The 25,588-nt window shown below is 40.8% G+C and overlaps 2 protein-coding genes across 10 annotated transcripts; one reads left to right on the top strand and one right to left on the bottom strand.

Annotated features, from left to right (window-relative positions):
• Nucleotides 1-1,991: 1,991 nt before the first annotated feature.
• On the bottom strand, nucleotides 1,992-9,177 carry ATP5PF (ATP synthase peripheral stalk subunit F6). Of its 6 annotated transcripts, none has more exons than XM_083611343.1 (4): nucleotides 9,049-9,177; nucleotides 6,814-7,005; nucleotides 2,910-3,034; nucleotides 1,992-2,141 (listed from the first exon to the last, which is right to left on the bottom strand). In XM_083611343.1, exons 2-4 carry the CDS (start codon nucleotides 6,981-6,983, stop codon nucleotides 2,113-2,115), a joined length of 324 nt encoding a protein of 107 aa, XP_083467469.1. In that variant the 5' UTR covers nucleotides 6,984-7,005; nucleotides 9,049-9,177; the 3' UTR covers nucleotides 1,992-2,112. The 6 variants fall into 6 exon arrangements, with proteins under 6 accessions (XP_083467469.1, XP_083467468.1, XP_083467472.1 ...); XM_083611342.1 differs by lacking the exon at nucleotides 9,049-9,177 and adding an exon at nucleotides 8,752-9,027; XM_083611346.1 differs by lacking the exon at nucleotides 9,049-9,177 and adding an exon at nucleotides 8,825-9,027.
• Nucleotides 9,105-25,410, top strand: GABPA (GA binding protein transcription factor subunit alpha). 4 transcript variants are annotated; one of them, XM_083611301.1, is made up of 10 exons: nucleotides 9,105-9,501; nucleotides 11,491-11,591; nucleotides 13,748-13,892; nucleotides 14,972-15,056; nucleotides 15,931-16,176; nucleotides 17,568-17,762; nucleotides 18,392-18,448; nucleotides 20,577-20,717; nucleotides 21,378-21,570; nucleotides 22,734-25,410. In XM_083611301.1, exons 2-10 carry the CDS (start codon nucleotides 11,515-11,517, stop codon nucleotides 22,960-22,962), a joined length of 1,368 nt encoding a protein of 455 aa, XP_083467427.1. In that variant the 5' UTR covers nucleotides 9,105-9,501; nucleotides 11,491-11,514; the 3' UTR covers nucleotides 22,963-25,410. The 4 variants fall into 4 exon arrangements, with proteins under 4 accessions (XP_083467427.1, XP_083467428.1, XP_083467430.1 ...); XM_083611302.1 differs by having other exon boundaries at nucleotides 9,340-10,199; XM_083611303.1 differs by lacking the exon at nucleotides 9,105-9,501 and adding an exon at nucleotides 9,613-10,172.
• Nucleotides 25,411-25,588: the final 178 nt, after the last annotated feature.

Raw genomic sequence — 25,588 nt, 5'->3', positions numbered from 1 at the left:
ATGGGTATGAATGTTAGGTTTCTTAAATAAAAAAAAAGCAAGACAAATTCCTGAGCCGGATTCTCATCTCCACCCAAGAACCTTAAACCTCACAGCTGGCTATAATTTCTTGCCCTAACTTTGTTCTGTCGACATTGTTAGCCTCACCATATTATAAGTATCTTATTAGAGATGTGAGAAATGTGGTTACTGCTCCTAGGCTAGGGATGGGGAGCTTGTGATGCTTTAGTTGTTGCTGGATTGTTGATGGACCCAAGACAGCATGGCCAATGGGCATAGATGGGAGCTGTGGTAATGCAACATCTAGAAGTCCACAGGTTCTCCATGCTTCCTACAAGCATTAATAGTGTAATGTGATGCTTTTTGTTTCAAGGATAAAAACCTTGTATAGGAAAACCTTAGATCCAAGTATAGATCTCAAATTAATATGCAGTCAGTTCTGATCAACCAAGTAATCAATTATCTGCATTATACGCATGACTATGACTGATTGTCAAAGGTTGGCCAAAGCTTCAGGTACTATTTACACAATTTTCCTGTGTAAACTACTCAATTATTTCAAACTTCTTTCCCAATATAGCAACTATTTTCAAGCACATTTGCTCGTACCAGTTGGTGTGGACTTTTCAGTTATTAATTTATTTTTAAAAGCATGCCACCAAACTTTCAAGAACAAGTATGGAGTTGCAAACATTTACCATTAATCATGTGTCCCTCCACCCTGTACACATTTCCTTAGAAGTAAATCCTACTCATTTCAATGGCATCCATTAAGTAAAGGCAAATATTATATAAGGGTGCCAGTCAACAGCAAATCAATGAAAGGCAAAGAAACTAACTTAAAACATTTTATATATTATTTCAACTATTTGAGGAATTTTATTTTAACAAATGTAGTCTATTTAATAGTCTGATAGGCCACATTTTCCATCTACAGTATTATATTGACAGGCTCCTGACTCTGCTTGTATGAAAGAAATGAGCAGTGTTAAATGAAATTAATTATTGAATCACCCTGTATTTCAGTTCAATTCACTGAGTGATAACACTTATGTAACCAAGTGGAAACAACCACATACTCAGAATGTGCTGGTACCTCTTCTTGTAACTCCAGGTTTTTTGGAAGCACAAAACCCTTGAGTGCACCTCCTAAAACCCGCCAGCAGTACCAAAAGAATACAACTTTTGACAAAGAAGCTGAAAATGGGGTGGGAATAGAATGGCTAGAAAAATATGATGGGAGAAAAAGGATAATAAAAACACTAAAGCTATTTTTGAACAGCCTTGGGACTGGAGAGCAGAAGGAAAGCATGCTGGCTTCTACTACTGGCCAGAAGACCTAGGGCCCCTGGGAAGCTGCTCCCACCCTGCCTATGAGGAATAGCATCATGGTAAGATGACTCACCTAGCCCTATCCACTAGACAGAGGAGGAGCTGCAAGGCACTTGCCCTCCATCCACTGAAGAATATTCAGCTCCAACCACCCAGTTGCCCTGCAAAAGCAAGGGGACCCCATCCCCTTGGTCAAAGAAACAAGAGCTACCCATTTCATTTCAAGCAAGAACACCAGCAAGAGAAGATCAACCTGACTTGAACTGGATAGAAGTGCCCTCTTACAGCTCACCCCTTTCATCCGGCCTTGGAAAACTCTCTTCTACCTTTCCCTGCTCCTACTCGCCTTTCCATGTGTGTGTTCTTTTAGTCTGTAAACCTGATGGCAGGGACAGTCTCTTTTTATTGAAGTGAGCCACTTTGGGAGACTGTTACTGTCTGAGAGTTGGATAAAAGCAGTAAATAATATTAAAAGGGGCAGAAGCAATATTTTAACACAGCTGAGACTGGGCATCAACTATGTCCGCTGCCTAATCCTGAAGGAGGAAAAACCCAAAACAGCCCAATGAAGTCTGAGAATGCAGACTGATTGTTGGAGGAAAACAAGCTGAGGGACAGTGGAATGAAGCTGTCTTTCCAATGAGCAAACAAGGCACAGATTTACATTCAACAGAATTCAAATATCCACATTTGAACACTGAACTGTTTATTTAAATTACAACCGTGGGCCTATTCAACACCTCCAGCCACATTGCTGCTGCTTGTGTACTTGCTATCACATCACTTCTGCTCCTCTTCAAATTTGGGCTCTGTCATATGGGAAAAATGAAAGGAAGTGTCAGTTTATTTTCAAAGTGAAATTTTCTAAATAGTTAGTTTTACAACTTGATTCTATTGTCAATTTGCCGGAAATTAAGAACTGCAGCTTTAGCTACACAAATCTGCAAGAGAGGAGAGGGCCCATCAGCACAATTGGAGCATAACACTTTCTCCTTTTTAAATGCAGGGTTTCCACAGATGAAAAGAATCCACTTCAGTGTAAATGGTGCAAAAGCCACACTTGCTTCCAAGGCAAGTTCCTACTACATGTAAATATTAGCTGCTTTACAAAGAGATGCACAGAGATGTATAGTTTATTGTTGTTGTTTCAGCCATCATGATCCTATCAACCACAGGGGAAATATATACACTAATGCAATACTGAGGAACAACATCAACCAAAATATCTATTTATATTAAAATATACATGTAACAACAATTCAATACACAAAATATATAATATACCAAAGGTTAATAAATGATAAAAAATTAAAATACAAATGGTTCAAGGAATTAATAATTAAAATCATCCAGTTGCATAAACCCAGAAAACCAATAGGAACTAAATTGTTTAAAAATAAAGACGTTACAAAAGTATGCTTAAAAATATGTGAAAACATCTGGGGTTACTGACTGCAACCAGTTAGTAAAGGTTTGTTTAAATCACTTACTTTATTTAACATGGCATTTCTAATATTTCAATTATCCACTCTCATGTTTTTACATTACTAAACGAGTCATAAAACTTAAAAGCTTACCCTGAAATTTGAATTCTGGAAATTTGGTCATATCTCCACCACCATACACCCGCTGGAGCTTGACCATTTGTTCATGCAAGTTTTTTTCATATTCTGGACCAGCATCAACAGGGCCACCAGTTTTCCTACAAATGCAAGAGTTAATTGAGCTTTGTTATATCTAGAGTAACGGATGGTGAAACAATCTAAATAAATCAAAAACACTTGGCGAACAGAGAACTTGTAGCACAAATGGAACAATTCAAGTACAGTGGTACCTCAGGTTAAGTACTTAATTTGTTCTGGAGATCCGTTCTTAACCTGAAACTGTTCTTAACCTGAAGCACCACTTTAGCTAATGGGGCCTCCTGCTGCTGCCGTGCCACCGGAGCACAATTTCTGTTCTCATCCTGAAGCAAAGTTCTTAACCTGAGGTACTTTTCTGAGTTAGTGGAGTCTGTAACCTGAAGTGTATATAACCCGAGGTACCACTGTATAGGATCTTTAGTGTACAGTGATGCCTATAATGAGTTGTCACACTATGTGAATTGTAACCCTTGTTACAGTTACAATAACTTGTTACAGAGTAATTTTAAGAACTGTTATTACAAACAGACGAATGATTCCATAGGCGAGAGACAGCAATGTGTAGAGGTGAGAGTATTTGACTTAGATCAGGGTGGTCCATGAGGCCCTTGAGGCCTTTTTGGGTGGCCCTCGGGTGACACCTGCAGCCCTTGAGCTGCCTTCCCAAAGCAAGGTAAGCAAGGTGTTGGGCTTTGGGAAGGAGGTGTGAGAGCTCTGACGGAATCCTAGAGTCCTCTCTCTTCCTTCCTAAAGTCTACCTAGTACTTTCCCAGCTTTGGGAAGGCAGTGTGAGGTGTGTGTTTGTGTCAAATTTTGCTCTTATTCCCTGCCCCCACATGACAAGAGTGTGCAGCCCCCGGGTTCTGTGCTGAAGTATGCTTGTGCCCTACTTGGTATGAAAAGTTGGGCCACCCTGACTTACATCAAGGAGACCTAAATTCAAATCCCACTCCACCCTTATGCTGACTGGGTGACCAGGAACTGATCATATACACACAGCTACTTTAGCCTACCTTCTAGAATGGTTGTGAAAATAAAATTGGAGGGGGATCATGCGGTCTTGGAGTAATTTCACAAAGAACATATAATTCAGGGGTGTGATGTTGTTGGGATTACAACTCCCATTGTCCCTGATCATTGGCCATGCTGGTTGGGGCCGATGTGAGTTAGGAATCTGCAGAGCCACAAAATATAAATATACAAGAAATCTAGGCATTGGTTGCATGATAGTTTTATGAGGTGACTGATGTTAAAAAATGCCAGAAAATGGCATGGGTTTGTATTCAATTTACATGCGTTATGGAAACTATTTACCAACACTCTTCTGTGGAAGTCACTGAAGTCTAAAAGACAGAACAAAGAAATCTCAAACAGGAAAGGAGGCAGGAGCCAGCAAACCTTCCTTTTGATATCAGCACAGCTGCAGAAAAGCAAATATAAGCAGCTGCCCACAATGGAAGAGCATGGGGAAGATTTTCAGCCAGGTGATATGGGTTTTTTGGGGTGGTGGTGGTGGAGGGTGGGTTAAGCTTTATTATTTAGAACAACAACTCTGGTTAAGAGTGTCAGAATATGACTAAGGAGACCCAGAGCAAATTCATGCTCAAATCTTAAAACTCATTGGGGTAATCTTGGGCCAGTCACAATCTCTCTAATGTACCTCACAGGGATGTTGGGAGCGTGGAAGGTGAGGAATAACCATGTATACTGCCTTTAACTCACTGGAGAAAAAGTGAGATATAAAATGGGATTAATAAGTATGGCTGAATTTCCCCCCTACATATCACAGGGGAAAATGTTTCATTGCTGGGAAAACTAAATCCTATAGCAATAATACAGACAGCACAACTTTCATATTTGTACTTTATTGTTTACCTAATAATTTGTGAACTTTGTGGAACAGCAACTGTTCAATGTTGAATAACTTCAGCATCCCATGAACAGTTGCTATGACTGACTATAGCAACAACTGTGCTAGGTATGCAAGACCATTATGTGGGAAATAGCATTCTGATGCTTTTATTATGCCAGGTAACAACTTCAAATAACAAGCTGTGTGCAAAGTTGAATCTAAATCATGCCTGCAAACAAATGAAGTGGGACTCACAGAGAACCCCTTTGGTGCTGAGTGTGTTGCTGATCAGACAGTTGGCACTGAAAGCACGCCTTCAAAGGGTTTGCATTCAGTACTGACAGCAAGTGCCCTCAAATGGAGGCCCCCTAATGCAGCTGATCAATAAGTCCTGAATGCAAAGAAAAAAATTGGAAGCTCACTTTAAGCTGCCAGTTGTTCTTTTGCGACCATATTCTTACTTGCTCTGCAGCAAACTTCACATATAATACTGCAGGTGGCATTGTCATGGTCAATTAGGACCCCTGCCAGTCCTAACTGGCCCTTGCCTGCAGGTTCCTGGTGTCTGTTTTTATATATTTAAGAAGATTTATGCTCTACCTCTCAATCTAAAAGATTTTTAGAGGCAGCTTAAAAGACATTGTACAACTCAATGTAGGAGGAGCTGCTAAGGGATATCAATTACAATATCACGCTATGGACTAAAGAACTTTTAGGCTACAGCCCTAATATAATGTATATTATGTGGAGGAGGAATGGAGTGCTCTGTCCATTCTCTGTGCCCAGCATAGAAATACCGCAGGCTGCTGGAGGAGAGACAGAGCTCTCCATTGCTCCTCCACTAGCTCCCACCAGGCAAGTACCGTATTTTTCGCTCTATAGGACGCACTTTTCCCCCTCCAAAAATTAAGGGGAAATGTGCGTGCATCCTATGGAGCGAATGCAGGCTCCCTGGCTTCAGCGATAGCAACGTGAAGCCTCCGAAGCCTGCGCTCCAGAGGCTTCGCGTTGCTTTCGCTGAAGCCAGGAGAGTCTGGTCTTTGATGTTGGCGGTGGGGGAAAGCAGCGCTTCCCCCCACCGCCAGCCCCACAGGCTTGGGGGGCAGCGGGAAGGCGTGCGACACCTTCGCGCTGCTCCGGGACCCGGTTTGGAGGCTGGCGGTGGGGGAAAGCAGCGCTTCCCCCCACTGCCAGCCCCACAAGCTCGGTCGAAAAGCCCACAGGAGCCGCGCGCTCTTTAAAGGGTGCGCGGCTCCTGTGGGCTTTTGCGGGAGATGGGGGAATTCCCCCACCTCCTGCAAAAGCACCCAAAAGCCGTGCGCTCTTTAAAGGCTGCACGGATCCTGCGGGCTTTTCTACGAGGTGGGGGAATTCCCCCACCTCCTAATAAAGCCCGCAGGAGCCGCGCAGCCTTTAAACAGCGTGCCGCTCTTAGGGGCTTTTCCCCAAGGAGGGAGAAGGGACTGACTGGCCGAGTCAGTCCCTTCTCCCTCCTGTGGGCTTTTGCGGGAGATGGGGGAATTTCCCCACCTCCCACAATAGCAGGGAGAAGGTCTGGGAGAAGTGCACAGGCTGCATGCAGCCTGTCCGCTGCTCCCAGAGCTGGGGGGGGGGGGGGAAATCATATTTTTTTCCTTCATTTCCCCCTCTGAATACTAGGTGCGCCCTATAGAGCGAAAAATACGGTAACTTTTGAGAACTTATTCAAAAGTCTAATTTATGTGTCTGATTTAAAGCTTTAGATGAATTTACTCAACTGTTTCCATATGATGCAGAACTTGATTACTTTCCACAAGCAAACAATTAACGTAAGAAATACATTTATATCCATATATATTTCATAGCAGGCTGTGATTACTGGGAGTCAAGTACTGTCCAAGAACCAACTTACAACAATAAAAAAATTAAATGGAAAATTATCAGAATGCCAACAAGATAATCAAATGATTGGAGCCTTGAAATTCTGCATTTACTACATTCACTTACTGGCTCTTTGTGTTATATTCTCTGATCTTGTCCAAAAAGAGTTTCTGCACAGGATCAAGTTCCTTTGCTTTATTAAAAGCAATGGCCGAAAAGCCGATGTTTCTATGCAAGTGGAAGGAGATTGCGGAACGGAAAACAGAAGAAAACCTGAAGAGCTTTTGGAGAATCATGATGTATTTGTAGAAGCTTCAGCTAGAAAGACAAAAGGATCTATCAGTTACATCTTACATACGTCTATTCCTATCTGAACCTCCCAGCAGTTGGAGTTCCACTGGGGAAGCCCACTTTCAAGTTCAGCTGATTGGGACACCACAGTAGTTTCAACCAGACGCAGGGCATTCTAAGTTAGCACTGCACCATTTTGTGGCAGGGGTGCAATGGAATATGTACTGATTTTTTGTTTTGTTTAATGTTTCAATATTTCTTTCTGAAAATATCTGGTGACAAGCAGCATATAAGATTTGATGAAGAATTTGTAAGATGCTTGACACTATAACAGATAACCTAGTCCAGAGGTATAGAACCTTTTCCAGCCTGAGGGCCACATTACCAAATGGGCAACCTTCCGAGGATGGGTGAGGCAGAGGTTAAAAGGGGGCAAAGTTAGACGTATAAATGGGCAAAGCAACAAAAGCAACCCTTAACCTAATACAACATACTACATTCCAATAATTGAAACATCAGGTTTCCTTAGTTCATGGACACAATCCAGCCAGACAAAGCTATTTGAGAAGGGTGTGGAGCAGGTCCAGTGATGGGTGTTGGCTGGGAAAGAGTACTCGGGGCCAGGTGGGCCTCATCTGACACCTCCCTGCTCTCCAGGCTCAAGGTTCCCCACCTTCATCCAGCCAAAGTTAATGGGGAAAGTTAAATTTCCAACAGACTGCTCCCCCATGCCCATTAATTTGAATGGAACATTTCCACCACTGCTCCTTATTCTAATGGCTAAACTGAAACATTCTTAGCTTTTAAAAACAATTGATCAATAGAAGTTATGAAGTTCTTTTCTTGCATTCTCCTGACTCAAACAATACATCTATAAAAATGCTTTAAAATTCCATAACTTCTTCTTAAGTGTACTTAGGTCGGGGCACCCACCCCATGCATTTGCATACACACACAGAGAGGCTGGACGCCTCAATGGCACCCCTCTGGAGGCTTCACCTGAGGCAAGAAAAGTGGCTAGCCCCTCCCTCCCTATGGCTTTGCTTAAGTAAACATCTCAGTCTAGACTATGCTCATATGCAGAGTGACATTCTGGTTCTTCTCAGGGATAGCGTTGTTTGGGGGCAGTTGCAGGTAGGAAATTAGGTCAGGAAGAGAGTACCAAGAAAGAGCTACAAGCAGAGGTTGGGCAACAGGAGCATTTGGTCTAGAAACCTCCCAGGGCGGCAGCATTGTTGGGCATCTGACAAGGCCCACAGGGGAGTGGGCACACTGCCAATCCCGATCCTGCTGCTGCATTTCCTTGCCTGTTCATCCGTCCTCTTAACAGGATGTAGATCATGACAAGAAGGAGAAACCAGACTCAGCCATCCACCACCCGCAAAAGCGAATGGACAGTTCTGACTGCGGGGGAAATGCACCCACACTCTCAGAGCATCCTTTATAAGCAAACCCCCACCTCCACCCTCCAAAAATCCCTGGGGAACCAGCACTGGTCCGTCCTTGCACAATCTAGTCTAACCCAGATAGGTTCGCCTCCCGGAGGTCCGTAAATCTCACGGTCGACCCATTAAAATACTGGGACTCCCTCACTTCGGAGACTGAAATTCTTCAGGGGAGCTGCGCTTATGGTTGATTTGCTACCATTCCCCCTCCTGAGATACCGCAGAAGCCTGCTAATTCAAAGGCCCGGCAAGGGAGTTAAACGCGGGTTAAACTTGAAGGCGGTTTCACACCGACTGAGGAGAACCAGTAAGGCCCAAGCGAACGCACCCGCCCGCTCGGCCTCCTCACCACCGCGCTCTCTCCCGTCCGGATTCAACCCCGCAGAGGAACCGCCGGTCACCTTGCCAGAGCCCGCAGTGACAGGGAGGGCCTGACTCGGCCCCGCCTCCAACAGGCGCAAAGAGCTTCGGGAGTTTTCTCTTTTGAACGCCCGGCCTTTCGACACAATTCTAAGCCGCCTCGCCGTACTTAAGCCTCAGATTCCCTTGCACCGGTCCCTCATAAAAGAGAAAGCAAGCCCGTTGAAAGGGGGCGAGGGGAAGCGCCTCAGAAACAGCGACGTACCTCCTTTGCTTCCCGTCCCCGCTTCACCGGAAACGGATGGATTCACTTCCGGCTTCAAGTAGGCGGGTGGGAAAAGAGCAAAAGCTAGTTTGAGTTTAACTGAGGCGCTTTCCTCGGGAGGCGACGGCAGTTTCGCAAGGGACGCCGGGAGTTGTAGTTTTCGCCCCGACGCGGAGGGGGGGATTGTATGTGTGTGTGCGCTTTTCCCTCGCCAGGGCCCCGCGCGCAGCCTTCTCTGCCCGAGTGTGAGCGCGCTGCGGCCTTCTTCCCGCAGGGGCGGCGTGAGGGGCTCCGGTGGGGCTGATCCAGCCGCCGCGGCTGGAAAGTTTTTTTTTTCTTTAAAAAAAAGGCGCGGGGAGGGGAAGCGGCGGGCGCTGCTCCGCCTGCTTTGGCGGGTTAGCGGGGTTTTGCGTTTTGTTTTTTTTGTGACGGAGGCTGAGGTGGCGGCGGCTGGTAAGTCCTGAGGCGCGAGACTTCGGGGCGCGCGGCTGGAAAGGGAGGGCGGGGGAGAAAGGGAAGCGCCTCGCGCTGTATCCGGGGGGGAAGGGGGGGTCTCGTGGCTTCCTCGCTTCTTGTGTTTTGTTTCCGTTTTCTGCCCCGCGCGGCGCGAGCCTCATTTCCGTTCCGAGTTCAAACAACAAGGAGGCGCCGCCGCGGGCGGAAGGGAGAGGAAGGCCTGGGCTGAGGCGGGATGGAGCCCTGCGCGCCTCAAGGGCCTCCTCGCCGCCATCGCCACCGCGGCGGCGCCCTTTCCTCTCCTCCTCCTCCTCCTCCTCCTCTCAAACGGCGGGGCGGGAAAGAGAGACGTCCCCGCTCGCCCTGCTCGTCATCCGCCATGGAAGAGGCCGCCCGAGTCCAAGGCCGCCTTCGCCTCCCTTGGGAAAGAGACGGGCCCGGCGGCGGCGGGAGGAGCCGGCGGACATTTCGGGACCTTTCCCGCCGCCTCGCTCAGCCGCCGCCCCCTTCCCTCACTCCGTGTAACCTGGCGGGGTCATCTGGGCCGTTCGGCCTCCTGTCAAACGTCGGAGGCGTTATTTCAAAGCGAAGGAACATCACAACAACTTCATCCATCTCTCTCTCCATGTGTATCTGAAATGTGTACATGCGACAGCGAGGGTTATTCTGTGCCTTCCTTAAAATGCAAATAAAAGGTACCAGAGATTAGATCAGCTGAGCATGTAGCTCAATTGGTTGGAGCATGATAATGTACGGGACGGCTACATATTCCTGCATTGCAGGGGAATGGACCACTAGAGGATCCTTAGGGTCCCTTCCAACTCTGCGTTTCTAGGATTAAGTCTCTTCATAGATGTTTTGTTACATTAAGTGAAGCAGGCAGTACTGGCACCCGCTGAGATGCAATATTTTTATTTTTGGAACGAATGAAAATATATTGATCAGTGGCTTGTATACTGCTATGAAGTATACAGCATCCCCCTTACCCAGGTGCAGTTCTGTATGCACTAGTGTATACACACTTCGAAAAGTGTTCCACCAATAAAACAGGAACGTACTTCCCTGTAGGTGTGTTTTAACATTGGGATGTTTTTACTCTTTTTTAAGCAATACCTTAGTTTGACATCATTATGTTTACTTTGGAACAACGATTATGTTGCTTCAGAAAGAGATGGTCCAGGAACAAATAATCATAGTGTTTTGTTTTTGTTTTCAAGTGGCAATTACAGCAGTGTGCATAACTAGAAACAAATCGCTTACTTTATAAGAATAGCTGTGCTCTTGCCCCAAAGTGTGAAGGTTTTTACCACTTTAGCTATATTTAAATCATACTGTGATCATTTCCCCAAATCTTGCAGCAACTTATATTAAATGAAATAACATCTTGAAAGTCCTCAGCTTCTTGAAAGTTATATTTTCCAGTTCTCTTTGGAGAAAGATCCAGCTGTGGCAATTTAATAATATAAAGTCGAATGATAAATAGTGCATCGCTTCAGTGTTTCAGACAGAAACTGCTTCAAGCTGACTTCTAGACATTACTCATAATTCATAAGTTGCATGTCCTGCCTCTGAATTCAGCAGAGGAATGGAAAGATGAAAGGATATGAATGATTAGCCAGCATTTGAGATTTACAGCAAGTTGAAAAAACAGTGTTTTAAAAGAGACATCTGTTTTATACTGTATAAGCCTTTTTTTAAAAAAAGGATCTGAATCCACAAGCTACCAAACATCAGAATAATTTTAATGACAATGTTATTTTGATATATTAGTGGTCTTAACCACTAGCTCAGCACCCAGTTGAAATCTTGCTCCATATTTATGGCTTTGGATTGTGCCCTAAACCACCTATGCAGAAACCGCACTAGACCAATAGATCGTATTTTCAAGTGAAAAGTAAATTAATAAATAAAGTGTACTTATTTTGAACCTGTTATTTCTATTTGTATGTAATGTGTAAAAACAAATGGACACATTTTATTTTGCAGGTTGCCTCTTGAAACATTTCAGCCATGACTAAAAGAGAAGCAGAAGAACTGATAGAAATAGAAATTGATGGAACAGAGAAACAAGAGTGCACTGAAGAAAGGTATATAATTTGAGTCCACAGGAGTGCACGCATGTATTGCTGTTTCGGGTTTTTTTGGAGCTGCATTTCAAATTCAGGAAAGAGAGCCAAGTATTTACTGTAAATCCAGTTTAGAGTGTTGCAGTAGAAGAACAGTGGCTAATTTGCTGTTTGTGGGGGCCCGATGTATCCATCCAAGCAAATTTTTCTGCCCAAACCCCACTGAATTTGGTATCAAAAAGTTAATAAAGACATTTCTGGGAAGGCAAATATTTAAATTCCAGCACCCTGATATTGATGCAAATAACCGCTCCCCAGTCATCAGATTGTTCATTTAACTAGCAGGGAGGAGCAGCAATACCCATCTTGAGCTGATCTGCCGGGTGGGGGGTAGCATTGTGCATGTTTGTGTGAGTGTTGGGTGGCCACCTTCATCACTGGCATGTGGCCCATGGAAGGTTGGCAAAGGGTGAATGCAGCCCTTGGGCTGAATCAGATTAGCCCGCCTGGGATAGAATGTTGCCATAAAGAGGCCACGGAAAGTGTCTAGCTGTATTTCAGTAACCCAAAGCTTTTTTCTTATGTTGGGTTCTATACGTTAAAATTCACCCACAGTGGAAAAATTCAAGTTTGTTGAATGTCAGATAACAAGTTGCTGATTGCTTTTTCTCCATTTTCTACTTCCTTTATTTCTGATAGAAACTTTTTCTTCTTTCACCAAAAGAAGCCAAACAAGGAGGAATTTCCATTTGAAAACTCCTGCTCATTTAACATCCTCCATATGAGATTAAGTCTCAACACTTACTCCACTGAGCTAATTTCTCCACTTGATCAAGGGCCAAAAAATCTAACTCTGGAAGTCTCTCTGAGCATAAATAATCACAACTTTAAAATCATTTTGTTTCTTTTTCCCAGCTGTATAGTGATTAGATGTTTTCATTTGGCAGAAACCAAACTGTTTTTTTGTTTTTTAAGAAAACATTTACTGCATGCATGTTTCTATAAAAACTGCAAGATAACTGTGCATAATATTTCTGTTTCACAAGCTTGTGGGCAAAGATTGGAGGGGAAAAAGATGGACAGATGCATCTCCCTCCCTACAGTTATACTACCTATATTTTTCTTTGCCTTAAAATTTTTACTTTGCCTTAAAATACAATTAATTGTAAGTCAGGTTTAGGGGCTCTACCCTGCTTAATCACTGCCATTGTTTTTTGGTCCTTGGCCTGTTTCATTATAACCTGTGGAATCTTTGTGATACATGTCTTGCAGTTCCCTTGATATCTTTCCATTTGTGTATCTTTGTTACATACCGTATTTTTCGCCCTATAGGACGCACCGTCCCATAAGGCGCACCTAGTTTTTTGGGGGGAAATAAAGGGGAAAAAATTACACCCCCCCCAGGCGCAGGGCTGGGGCGGGGGAGGCCCGCCCGAGCTTCCCCCGACCCCAGCCCCCAAACAGGCAGCTCTCTGCAAGCCGTGGGAGCCCAGCGCTGGCTCCCGCTGCTTGCTGAGAGGTCCGCGAAGCCTGGACGCGCTGAGCTCAGCGCGCGCAGGCTTCGGCATGCAGGCAACTCTCTGCAAGCAGCGGGAGCGCTCCCGCTGCTTGCGGAGAGGTCCGCGAAGCCTGGAGAGCGAGAGGGGTTGGTGTGCACCGACCCCTCTCGCTCTCCAGGCTTCACCGAAAGCCTGCATTCGCCCCATAGGACGCACACACATTTCCCCTTCATTTTTGGAGGGGAAAAAGTGCATCCTATAGGGTGAAAAATACGGTAGCTATTATATTGATCCCAGTTGTACTCTGCTAAAAAATTAGCAGATTCCTAGGATTTTTTCATTAATTGCATGATTAGTCAGGTAGTATTCAGATATGACAATGACCTAGATGTCATTGCAACTTTGCATCAACAGTAAGATTCTTCCCACTCCCCATTAAAGTCATGGTTTCTATGTCCCAATGCATTTTCAGTTCAGTGCAAGTTCAGATCGCTACAGAAAAACATACAGAGCAGTTAAGGGAGTTCAAATCCAGCTTCAGATATGTACTCAAAAATTGCTCCATTTTAAAACTTTCCAAATGAGGTTCAGGTCTCTTGCTTGAATGTTTAGCACTAGCACATTCTAACAGTAGTTTTTGTTCAAATACAAGACCCCTTTTAAACTCTTTTATTTCAGCATTGTTGAGCAAACTTACACCACTGCAGAATTTGTGAGTCAGGCTATTGATATCAATGAACCGGTTGGAAATCTTAAGAAACTACTGGAACCAAGACTTCAATGTTCTTTGGAAGCACATGAAATCTGCCTACAGGATATACAGGTATAGCAAAAGCATTACAGTTAAAAGTTTTAATATAAAGGATGGCCTATACTGAGTAGGACTCCTTTGATCTTCTGCCTACATTTTCTATTGTTGGTTTTATTCTTGTATATATTTATCAATATTAATTGATTGGAACACATTGCATAGAATATAATTATCTCTACCAGGGGATGCACATCAGTTAAGAGTAAAACGGACATAGATACGTGGCCACCTTTTCATTTAACTCAACAAAACTTTACCTCTGTATCATATCTAGCATATTTTTCAACAACTGAGACTTTTGTTTAGATCAGAGTTTTTGAGTAAGTAAGTTCTAACCAGATAAACATATTCAAGCTACAATTCGCTCAGGAAAACAAAATAGATTCAGGTTTATAAGCAAATATGGGAATCCTCAATTATAACAAGTAAGCTGGCCTGCCTTTTAGGTGATACATGCTAGAGGGCAGGGTAGAGCTGCAAAGATACTGGTTTATCCTAAATAACTGTTTTGAAAGGCGAGTCCTGTCTTTGCTGTTGAAAACACACAGTCTCTCAGGAGACAAAACTAGCCCCTGCCTGTAAAATAAAACCTTGCAATTCCCCCCCCCCCCATATAATTTTATATGGATAATTGCAAAATATATATATAATGTTAAATAATATGTGTGTTTGAGGAGCAGGAAAGAAACGGCTATCTGGAAACACACAGGCCATATCCTCAGAAATATTAACGGAGTGGTCTAGAACAACAAAGCATGATCGAAGATATTGCAGAGCATACCTCCAATTGTGTTCAATAGGCCTCCCAAAACAAAGGCTATTGCAGTCTGGAGATCATATCTTTGATGCATGTTCAACACTGTGGTTTCAAAAGTGCTGTATGATAAGGGCATGTGATATATCTACATACCATTATGGTGACCTATCAGATGTTGTGTGGGAAGGATTCCATGAGAGAGGAAGGCCACTGAAGACAACCACCTGGAAAATCCCCCCAAGGGTGTTCTCCCATCAACTGTCCTGTCCTGATTGTTGTGAACAAACTCATAATAATAAGTTGACTACCTTTCTTTGAATTTCTATTTATCAAGCTGGATCCAGATCGTAGTCTTTTTGATCAAGGTGTCAAGACAGATGGAACAGTGCAGCTTAGTGTCCAAGTAATATCAAGGCAAGGTAAAAAACTAATTCTGTAGATTTATGATGTTTCCTGCATCTGGTGGAGATGTATGTTAAAAACAGTACTATTTAGTGGCAGGGTTGGTATGCAGCCCTTGTTATTGACCTACAGTAATAGCTTTTTCTGTTCAAATATTATTTCTCAATGGTTGGATGTAAATATACACATTACAGCTTAGTTATTGTGAACTTACTACACAGGGTAAACTTTCATAGCAATACATGTCAGTGAGCAGGTAAGAATGATTAATCTGGAAAATTGGTTTCCTTTTAGTGATTTGAAGGACTTCGTAGACTTGCAAATGCTTTTGCACAGCTTATTGATTATATAGAAGTTTAGAAGTTGATGCTTAAACCTGCATATGATTTTTTAAATGATGAAACTATAAGGTCAAAGTCGATATTGGGAGCTAGTGGGTAGAAAATGAGATAAAGTAAAAGTTGGTGAGCTGGGAATTCAGAGTTTGTATTTCACAAAATATTAATGAATAGCATTTTTTAGAATTTTAAATGTTAAAGTGATTACACAGTATTGGAATGAAGCCTTTAAAATTGAAGTTAAAATGCCATTTATAAAGATTTAATTTTTAAGAGGGCTCTGAAATAAAATTATTTGCTCACTGGTTAATGTATGATTGCTGTTGTTTATTAATTGCCTTCTACATATGTCCCAAGGCAATGCGCAAAATATAATAAAAACAGGACTGTATAGTTAACCTTTTATCAGAACAGTATAAAGCAGAACAGAACAAATTAATCGTGTTCCAATTCAATACAATATAAGGAACTGGAACACGATTAATTTGTTCTGTTCCACTTTGTGTAGTTTGCACTTTGTGTGGTGTTTTCTCAATTCTCTTTCTCTGTACAGGAATGGAACCAAAGTTAAACATCCTTGAAATTGTAAAGCCAGTAGAAACTGTTGAGGTCGTGATTGATCCAGATGCCCACCATACGGAAACTGAGGCACACCTTGTTGAAGAAGCTCAAGTGATAACACTGGATGGAACGAAACATATTACCACCATTTCTGATGAAACATCTGAACAAGTAACTCGTTGGGCTGCAGCATTAGAAGGCTACCGAAAAGAGCAGGAACGTCTAGGAATACCCTATGGTAATAAATTATATACAATGGCACATGTATATTTTTGTGGTTCTTTTCTCTATCTTCCCCTCCATTTGCAGATAGTTCTGCTTAGATGTCTGATTTGTAATAATGACAAAGTGATGTTGAATAAATATGGTGCACATTCAGTTTCTACTGTGAACATTTCATGTTGTCAGTTCAGCATTATTGCCAAGGGAATGCTGTATAAGCAGGGGGAATTCATAACCTCTTGTGCTGAGGTTTACATTTTCTCTGATGTATGCAGTAGTTCAGGGAGGGGGGATAAGCTGTGAAAATATAATTATTTTCTAATTGTCAAACTGTAGTAGCTAAACATTTCTTTGAGAGATTGGTTTGGACCTTGTGATCATCATCTGAGGCCCTTCTTTGTGTGCCTCCTCCACGAGAGGTCTGGAGGGTCAGAAAACAAGAGTGGACCTTTTCTGCCATGGCTCCTTATTTGTGGAATGCTCTCCCCTAGGAGGCTTAACTGGCACCTTCATTACATATCTTTAGGCACCAGATGAAAACAGTTCTCTATAACCAGATGTTTAGCTGATTAGCATTCTATGGCCTTTTAAATGTTTGTGGGAGCAGGGTTATTGGTTTGTTTTTGGTTGATTTGTATTTTGCGTTCTCATTTTTATGTTGTGAACTGCCCTGTGATCTTCAGATGAATGGTGGTGTACAAATTTAGTAATCAATCAATCAATCAATCAATCACTGAAGCACTGGATAGTTCATGTCATTCAGAGTAGACAGCACTAGTAGAGAGCTGGATTGACTTGGCGGTCTGGTTCAGATGTAACACTAAATTTTAGTTTACCATTACAAGGATAAGTAAGTGTGAGCCTTGGGGTTGTTTACTCCTTCCTGTATATAGAAGGAGAGGAAGTTTGAAAGTTTAATGTCACTATTTGTTCAAAACTATGCCAAGAAGCTTTACATTTTCCTCCTTTCACATGGAAAGGGGAGACTGAAGCAGTCGGAAGCGCTTTGTTGTGACATCTGAAGTTAGCAGCTATCAGTCATCTCCATAAATTTATATGTTCAACATGATGATGTAGTCATGGATCTTTGAAAAAAGACTACACAAGTCCATGAGTTACCACTATGTCTCTGAAAATGGTTGTCATAATAAAGCTATTTTCTGAAAACTTGATACTTAGTTAAGTATAGATCTGAAAGTAGTTGGAAAGTAAGATTTTCATAGATAATATATCAGAATTCCTTTTCTTTATTATTGCTTCAGCTGCATGAACCTGCCATCTGTTGGGCTTTTATATTCATTTACGTTCATTTTAAGAATACTTTGTTTGAGTGTATGCTGATGATGGTCTAACATAGCCTGTTGCAACATTGGGAAAAATAAGTAGAATATTTCTCTTTTTTCCTAGATCCAGTACAGTGGTCAACTGACCAGGTACTGCACTGGGTAGTATGGGTGATGAAGGAGTTCAGCATGACAGACATAGATCTCAATACTCTTAGCATTCCTGGGAGAGAGTTGTGCAGCCTCAGTCAAGAGGACTTCTTCCAGAGGGTCCCTCGGGGAGAAATCCTTTGGAGCCACCTGGAACTTCTTCGAAAATGTATGTGAGTTTTCTCAACAAGTATCTTGTTTGATTTTTTAAAATAAAAGTTTTTAAATAAAAAGTCTACATCATGGCAGTCCTAGTTACCAAGTAATGTATGCATTCAGTCACTATGACTTAAAATGCTACTGACACTTTAGGGCTCTGTACACATAGCACAATGCAAATTGTAAGGGTTCTGTATGTATCAGCTTCTAGACACAGATAATTTAAACACTATAGCAGTTTAGTTTTCTCAAGATGCAAGTATTCTTAGCATCAGGAGAAGAGTTACTGATAATTTAAAGATTTAAATAATTCTTCAATCTCTATTAGAATCTAAGTGCTTCTATATTTCCTACCCCTCTTTTAGTTAAAAATATATATGAGGCAACAGAAGGTAATTACTTAAAATTACCAGATATGAAATAAATGTGAAATACAGAATTGCCTATAAATCTAATAACATTATAAATTTTATAGATGTGTATTTCTTTTTTCCTTTCCCTGCATGGCCTTTAGACTTCAAGCATGTTCCTAATTCTTATATTCTTTATAAAATTAGCACTTTCCTTTGTTCTTTCCTCATTTTTTCAAGTGAAAATGTTGCCAAAGTTTAGTATTTAATATTTTTCTTGTGTATCCAGATGTGCTGGCTAGCCAAGAACACTCTGGAGAAATAGCTACAGTTACTATTGATCAACGTAAGTTGTCATTCTATGATTTTGTTTTAAAGAAATAGTATTTTCAACAGAGTCGTATCATAGTCTATATAAAAATGCTCGAACTTGAAGGTGATCTTTAACCTTTTAAAGATGGAATCAAATTGAAATTAAGAACACTTGTCTCTAATGGTGCATTCACACTAGCACCTGACCAGTGAACCAGGAGGTCTATTGCGAGGTATATTCCCATTGCTGTGGGGCTTTAATATTGAGCAGTAGTTCAATATTAAATTATTCCTGGATTATCTAGCAGCAGCTTACTGGCGTTTCTCATGGGATACTTTAAAAAGAGAGTGCAAACAATTTGGGAGTAGAGAGTAACTAATAAGGTCTGTCCTCCTGGGCAGAGCGAGTTTGGTAAGGTTATTATTTCTATGGTGCTTTCACCCACAGTTCTTTACTTTTATTGGAAAAGACTTTGGATAGTTATTTTCTTCTTAGTTTGGGAGCAAATAAAGAGGAGCAACAAAAGTTTTATTGAAGTGGCTCACCTGTTTGCTTCTCTTGGCTAGTAGAAGCAGAATACAGTCGTATCTTGGTTGTCGAATGCCTTGTGACTTGAACGTTTTGGCTCCCGAACGCTGCAGACCCGGAAGTGAGTGTTCCGGATTGCAAATGTTCTTTGGAACCTGAACGTCCGATGCGGCTTCCGCAGCCAATCGCAAGCGATGCATTGGTTTTCAAACGTTTTCAGAAGTCAAACGGACTTCTGGAACGGATTCCGTTCGAGAACCAAGGTGTGACTGTACATGCAAAATCAGAAGGTATTTGCATAAATTAGAGTAGTCACAAAATTTGGGGTAACATTGATGCACACTTCAGATTTGTGGTGGCAGAGCCCTCAAGCTTTTCAATAAAAATAGAAAAATGATAGTATAGACAGGGGTGGGGAATAGGATTTGGCTGGCAGGTGAGATGCTATGCTTACCCATCCTCCACAGGACACTTTGACAGGTGACTTGGGCTGACTGCTATCACATCACCTGACATCAACATATCAGGTGACCCTGTTTCAAAGGAAAGAATCAGGAGCATGCTCTTAAGAGTGCCTGCATGGAGGCTCAGTGGTCTGCAGAAAGAACCAGAATTTTTAGGAATACTCTATTGTAATAAATTACATGCTGTGGCGCGCGCGCGCACACACACACACATCTTTGTAGTTATCTCTCTCCTCCCTCCAAATAGACTTGAACTCAAGCTGGGTTGCAGAGGATGATACTTGCTGAAAGAAGCTTGCTGATTGATACTGCCTTAACTCTATTTGGGATAAGCTGGAGTCTGCAGACTCTTGAGTACCCCTTATCCCAGCAGGGTTTTCAGTCAGTGCTGATTGGCACCAACTGCAAACTTAGCTTTTGTATGAGGCAGGTGGCCATGACTTTGGTATACCAGCTTTATGGGCCCAATAACGAACCTAGGTGGGCCTGATTTGGCCCATGAGTCAAAGGTTCCCCCTCTACAGACTAGTTGACAAGCCGTCACTACTTCACAACTCAGAAATTCATTTTGTGTGTAATACAAACTCTTTAATTATACAGAGATTGGTTTCCCTAGTTATGCAGACAAACTGAAAGACTTGCTGTGCCAAAAACCACTGTTTCTGATGCAGCATTGTAACTAATAATAATAAAAAATGAAAATACTTTGGTGTTCCAGACATATTTCTGTAGGGAACTAACTCCATCACAAATGTTTATTTCCAAGTGCTAGGCAATGACACCATTTTTCAGATGACTTATTGATAATGCTGTTGGACGTTATCTGGTCTTTGGTTATAGAAGGGCTGAATAAAGCTGTTTGTATACCCTTCAGAGAAAATAGTAAAACTATTCTATCTCCAGTTCAATATCCCTTCATCTGTATAGTGCAGATTACTGGAGCTAAAGTTTAAGAAAATGATCTCATAATGTAAATTCACCAGCGTTTGTAATATTTTATTACATGTTCCTCTGTTCTTTAACTAGCTCATATGATTATATTCCATGTCAAATGTCTGTAATATCTTGGGCTGTTCCTGTGTCTTGGTATCTAACATGGGAATTTCTGCTTATGCATCTAATACCCATTTCTAATCTTATGGGTATATAATCATATGTTTTCTCTGTAGCTGTGCAGATTATTCCAGCATCTGTACAGCCAGCTACTCCAACCACTATTAAAGTCATCAACAGCAGTGCAAAGACAGCAAAAGTGCAGAGAGCACCAAGGATTTCTGGAGAAGATAGAAGTTCACCTGGGAACAGAACAGGTATTTTCTTTTAACTAAAACCAAAAGATTTTAAGTATCCATTATAGTATGAATACTCCAGTCCATAGAGAGTACTGTAGAATTTGTTAGTATCTTAGAAGAACAAAGGTCAGTTTTATTTGAATGAGCAAAGTTCCTATTTCTTAAAATAATTTATCTCAACCTGAAGACTCTTGGAGGAAGAACCATCAAGACAGAAAAAATAATGATTTCATAGCTGGTAGATAAAATAATGCCCATCTTGTGCAACAGAGAGAATAGACACAACAAAAATAGATTTTAAAATTTACATTAATGAAAGATACAAACTCCATAAAGCTATTTTTTAAATAAGGTTGGGATATGAGGTTTTTAATACACCAGTGTATTGATTGCAGATTTGCTTCAGGTTAAGGGTAATTTTTCTACAATAGTAGGGTAATAGGATCCATTAAAATGGTACACAATGTAAGCAAGCTTTCAAGTTAAACTTTTTTTTTATCAGTCAGGATATTTACTTTATCTTGAGTATATTTTATGTTTAATTTCTTACCCCAAGGAGTTTAGTTTACTGGAAAGCTTATTCACTTAAAGCATTTTAGTCTATTTCACAAGTGAGGCTCATAATGAGATGAAAAACATGGTTTTATATTTGCATTTTAATCATTTCATTCTCAATAGGAAACAATGGCCAGATCCAACTCTGGCAATTTTTGCTTGAGCTTCTGACTGACAAAGATGCTCGAGACTGCATTTCATGGGTTGGTGATGAAGGAGAGTTCAAACTAAATCAACCAGAACTAGTTGCACAGAAATGGGGACAACGTAAAAATAAGCCTACTATGAACTATGAGAAACTCAGCCGTGCTTTACGGTAAGTTAAGAACATAAGAACTGCTTATACTGGATCAGATCAGAGTCTGATTCTAACAGTAACCCCCAGTTGCCCACAGAATTTCACAAACAGAGCATGAAGGTGATGGCTTTCCTGTTGTTTGTCCCTGGCATGTGGTATTCTAAAGTACACTGCTTTTGAAAATTCTGATTCCATTTACATTCCATGAATTTTCTAATTCCCTTTTAAACTTTAATGGCCATATCCACATACTGTGGTAGCGAATTCTTTATGTTAACTATGCATTATGTGAAGAAGTACTTCCTTTGGTCTGTCATAAGTCCAGTGTCAATTTATGAAGAATAGTAAATTAATTAATTAAATTGAATACTGCTCATCATATTGATTTAGACAATACTTTAAAGTGGCTTCCCCTTCTGAATGTGTGGACTTCAGTGAACTATTAACTTTAATTAACTGCATGCTGTCACATATACTAACTGTACTTTATAGCCAGCTAAATACTCTAGGAAATTCAGCTGAAGGCAAAATTTAACTATTGGCGGCTATTCATTGTAATAAGGCTATGTCTAAATGTTGAAAGTTTAACTAAAACCCATAATCCCTCAGCTTCCAATGGTGAATACACATTATTATTTTCCACAAAACTATAATGACAGTGTACATGCAGCCCATCTCCTGAATGTGTATCCATGTTGTCCTATCACAAGCATGGTGATTCTGTTGTGCATTCAGTGGTGTTGAACTCCACAAGACCCAGTTTCATGCATAAAGCAATGGCAAAGTAGATTCTTTCTGCTGCATTGGTTGAATTGAGCAAACAAGTATGCAAGGCTGCATATATCAGAATACTCATTTGCACTGACTGTTGGTTTCTCTAGGTGATAAGAAAGTAGGCTCAAGTGTCCCTCTGAAGCCTCCATTCAGATAGACATTCTCAAACAGTTGAGGCTGCACTGTAATTCAGGGCCTACAAAAGGAAAATAAGTTTGTAATGGTCTGCAAAGTCATCCTTACATTTTGCCACCTTCGAGATCTTGTTAGATGTGAGGCAAGGGGCATGCTTTAAGTTAGAAAGGCAGCTTATTTTTCTCTTTAGTCAAATTTTATAGTTCTCATCCGTGTTAGTTATCATCAGTTACTTTTTCAAGGAATTTTTGTTCCCTTTTTTCTAAATGAAGGTATTACTACGATGGAGACATGATCTGCAAAGTGCAAGGCAAGAGGTTTGTATACAAATTTGTCTGTGACTTGAAGACTCTCATTGGGTACAGCGCAGCAGAGTTGAACCGGTTGGTCACAGAGTGTGAACAAAAGAAACTGGCAAAGATGCAACTCCATGGTATTGCACAACCCGTCACAGCAGTTGCACTGGCTACGGCATCTCTGCAAACAGAAAAAGATAACTGAGTACCAGGACCTAAAAGCTTGGGAGCATGAGGCCTTTCTTGTATATTGAGCAGTTTCTGGTCCTAAAATGGGAGCTACTTCATTCCTTGGCAGTTCAATATGATGCATGGTTTTTCTACGGAGAACTGAGACTCCCATAAATTTGGATCTTTTTCACGTAAAGGTATATATTTCATGTATGTTAAAGGCACTCCAGATTCTTCAGCATGAAGACAGACATGATGTGACAAGTTGCTGGATCGGTAAGAGCGCTCAAAATTGGTTGGTGCCATGTTATGCCATACACACAATTTGTCCAGCGTTTTGAGAAATTGAAGCATATTTACACGATGTAAACCTGTCAATATTCTGAATTTAGTTCTCTGCACTTCCATTTCTAAGCTACCAAATTAAAAGTAATGTATTTCTAGAGGTAAGGCAGCTACTCTTAACCATGCTCATTATCTAAGCATGTCAGGCTGTAAAAAACACACTGAAAAGTACCGTGCTCCTAAGATGATTTCTCATCGCAAAAGAAGTGTACTATAGGCAGAATTGGGAGATCACTGCTGAAGAGAAATCCAAATTTAAGTCCAGCAAGGTCAAAAACCAATTATGAGTATTTTGATAAAATATGTTGATAACGTGTATTTGAGGGAAAGTGCTTAACTATCTTGAGAGACATTGCTAAGCTTAATGTCTGGCACAAAAAAAGTTTTCCACATTTTTCCTATTACGAGATTAAAAACTTGAAATGCTGTCTCTCATCCAAAGAATAGGTTTTGCTTTGTTTTAATCTACACTGCAGAGTATATCAGCTGATTCTGCGTATACTTGCAGTGTAGCTGACTTTGATCTGAAGACTTAAGTTAATCACAGAGAGAAGCCCCTACCTGTTGAGAAATAAAATGTAATCTGCAGGTAAATTGATAAGAAAAGAAGTTTGACTTCTCAATGCTATATAGACCTCTGTATTAAGATACAGAAAAATGCAGTTTTCTTTAAATTCCTTAAATTTCCAAGTTGTTGTTATGATGCTTTGGAAAGAAAAGGGTGTGTATCACTCATAGTTAATTAACTTGATAACATTTTTAAAAAGATAACCAAATTAAATCTAGATAAGCTTATGCTATTTTTCTTTGCCTTCCCTTTGTTTGGTATAAATATCCCTTTGTTCTGAATGTAGGCTTTTTGTTGAATCATCACAATTAAAAGAACAAACTCGTTTGAAGTTGTGGTTTCACTTAACAATCAGTGAAAGTGCAGATGTTAAACAGGGCCTTCATCTGTAAGAGCAAATCACTCAGAGCTGAAAAACAGGCTTACGGTAAAAAGCACTGAACATAAAATGTAGCTTAGTCTTGGGAATGTAAGATAGTAGCTGTAGTTGCAGCTCGACTCATTTGCTTATTTTCAGACTGCTTAGAAACGTAGAAGATATTCTGGTATTTAAACATCATTAGGCAAAGAAAGTGTTTAAACCTTTGGGTGACATTTAAGGTTTCTGATGGCCGGTTAAGTCCATTGACTCCAGTGGGACTTGTATTTAACATTACAGGATTGCAGTTTAAGTTACACTAATATTTTATGTTGTTAGTCAAGCTGGTTAAGAATATGTTTTCTCTCAAAGTCTGAATGATAATTATGGTAAGAGGAAAAAACCCACTTTAATCATATATCAAGACTTTGAACTCCTATGCATCACTGGGGCCATTAGTCCATAGCTGGGGTGGGAAGGGGAGGGGAGAGAAGCTGCATTCCTAAAAATATGGGTTTGGACATTTTATGTAGTGCTAAGGAAGACAAGCAACATAACTTCCATTACTAGTTCATATGCATCTCTTTAAGATGTGTTTGAAGTGTACAGGCATCTAATTTTTCCCTGTAAAAGAAGGCAGCCGGTAAACCTTGGGATAGAAAAGGGTGACCACAAATTACATATATTAATGCTGTCATAAATATACTCTCAGCTATGCACATAATTGCACATAACAGAATAAGCCATATTAGTAAACATGGCACATGGCCTTTTATTATATATACATTGGATTTGTTTTCTGAATTTTAAAATTTCATTATACTTCCTTTGTAAGTTTGCTGCACTTCTTGTAATATTTTCCCCATGTATAGAGTACTGATGTGTTTTAAAAACAGTACATACGTGTCAGATTTATTGTGGGGACAATCTGTGACTAATCGAGGTCTTCAGTAAGGTATGGATTATTGTATGTCAAATAGCATTGTGTGGCTGTCAGAAGAAAAATATAGAAGGTATATTCCCAATTTTTTGTAAAATGGAGGGGTTTTTGCATACATTTTTACTCTTTAAGGACACATATTCTGCTAATTATGTATTTCTTTTGTGTTGAATTTTACATAAAACAATTATTTTCTATTTTTACTCTAAAATATTTGTGCATAAAATTGTCAATATAGTAAAGTAAGAAAATAAAATTTTACACAACAAAATGTTTTGTCTTCTGTACATTCACAAAGTGTATATAACTTTTTGCAGTACTTTCTTAGTAAATGTAGTAGATGTGACATGTAGTAGAAAAGGAAGAGAGAATGCAAATGATAAAAAATATCATTGCTCCAGCATTTCTGCAGTTCGTGCATCTCTTAAATTCATTGGTAGACATTTTGC

Source organism: Podarcis filfolensis, assembly GCF_964270895.1.
Source record: "Podarcis filfolensis genome assembly, chromosome: 4".
NCBI lineage: Eukaryota > Metazoa > Chordata > Lepidosauria > Squamata > Lacertidae > Podarcis > Podarcis filfolensis.
This window is presented reverse-complemented; position numbering and strand designations above follow the sequence as displayed.

What these genes read in the sequence shown, in the direction of transcription:
- ATP5PF (XM_083611343.1), bottom strand. Translation starts at nt 6,983, where the DNA reads ATGATTCTCCAAAAGCTCTTCAGGTTTTCTTCTGTTTTCCGTTCCGCA. An exon ending in GAATATAACACAAAGAGCCA is followed by an intron (nt 3,035 to 6,813) that starts GTAAGTGAATGT and finishes TTGCATTTGTAG; the next exon opens with GAAAACTGGTGGCCCTGTTG. An exon ending in TCCAGAATTCAAATTTCAGG is followed by an intron (nt 2,142 to 2,909) that starts GTAAGCTTTTAA and finishes CCCATATGACAG; the next exon opens with AGCCCAAATTTGAAGAGGAG.
- GABPA (XM_083611301.1), top strand. Translation starts at nt 11,515, where the DNA reads ATGACTAAAAGAGAAGCAGAAGAACTGATAGAAATAGAAATTGATGGA. An exon ending in CAAGAGTGCACTGAAGAAAG is followed by an intron (nt 11,592 to 13,747) that starts GTATATAATTTG and finishes CTTTTATTTCAG; the next exon opens with CATTGTTGAGCAAACTTACA. An exon ending in TTCACCTGGGAACAGAACAG is followed by an intron (nt 20,718 to 21,377) that starts GTATTTTCTTTT and finishes CATTCTCAATAG; the next exon opens with GAAACAATGGCCAGATCCAA.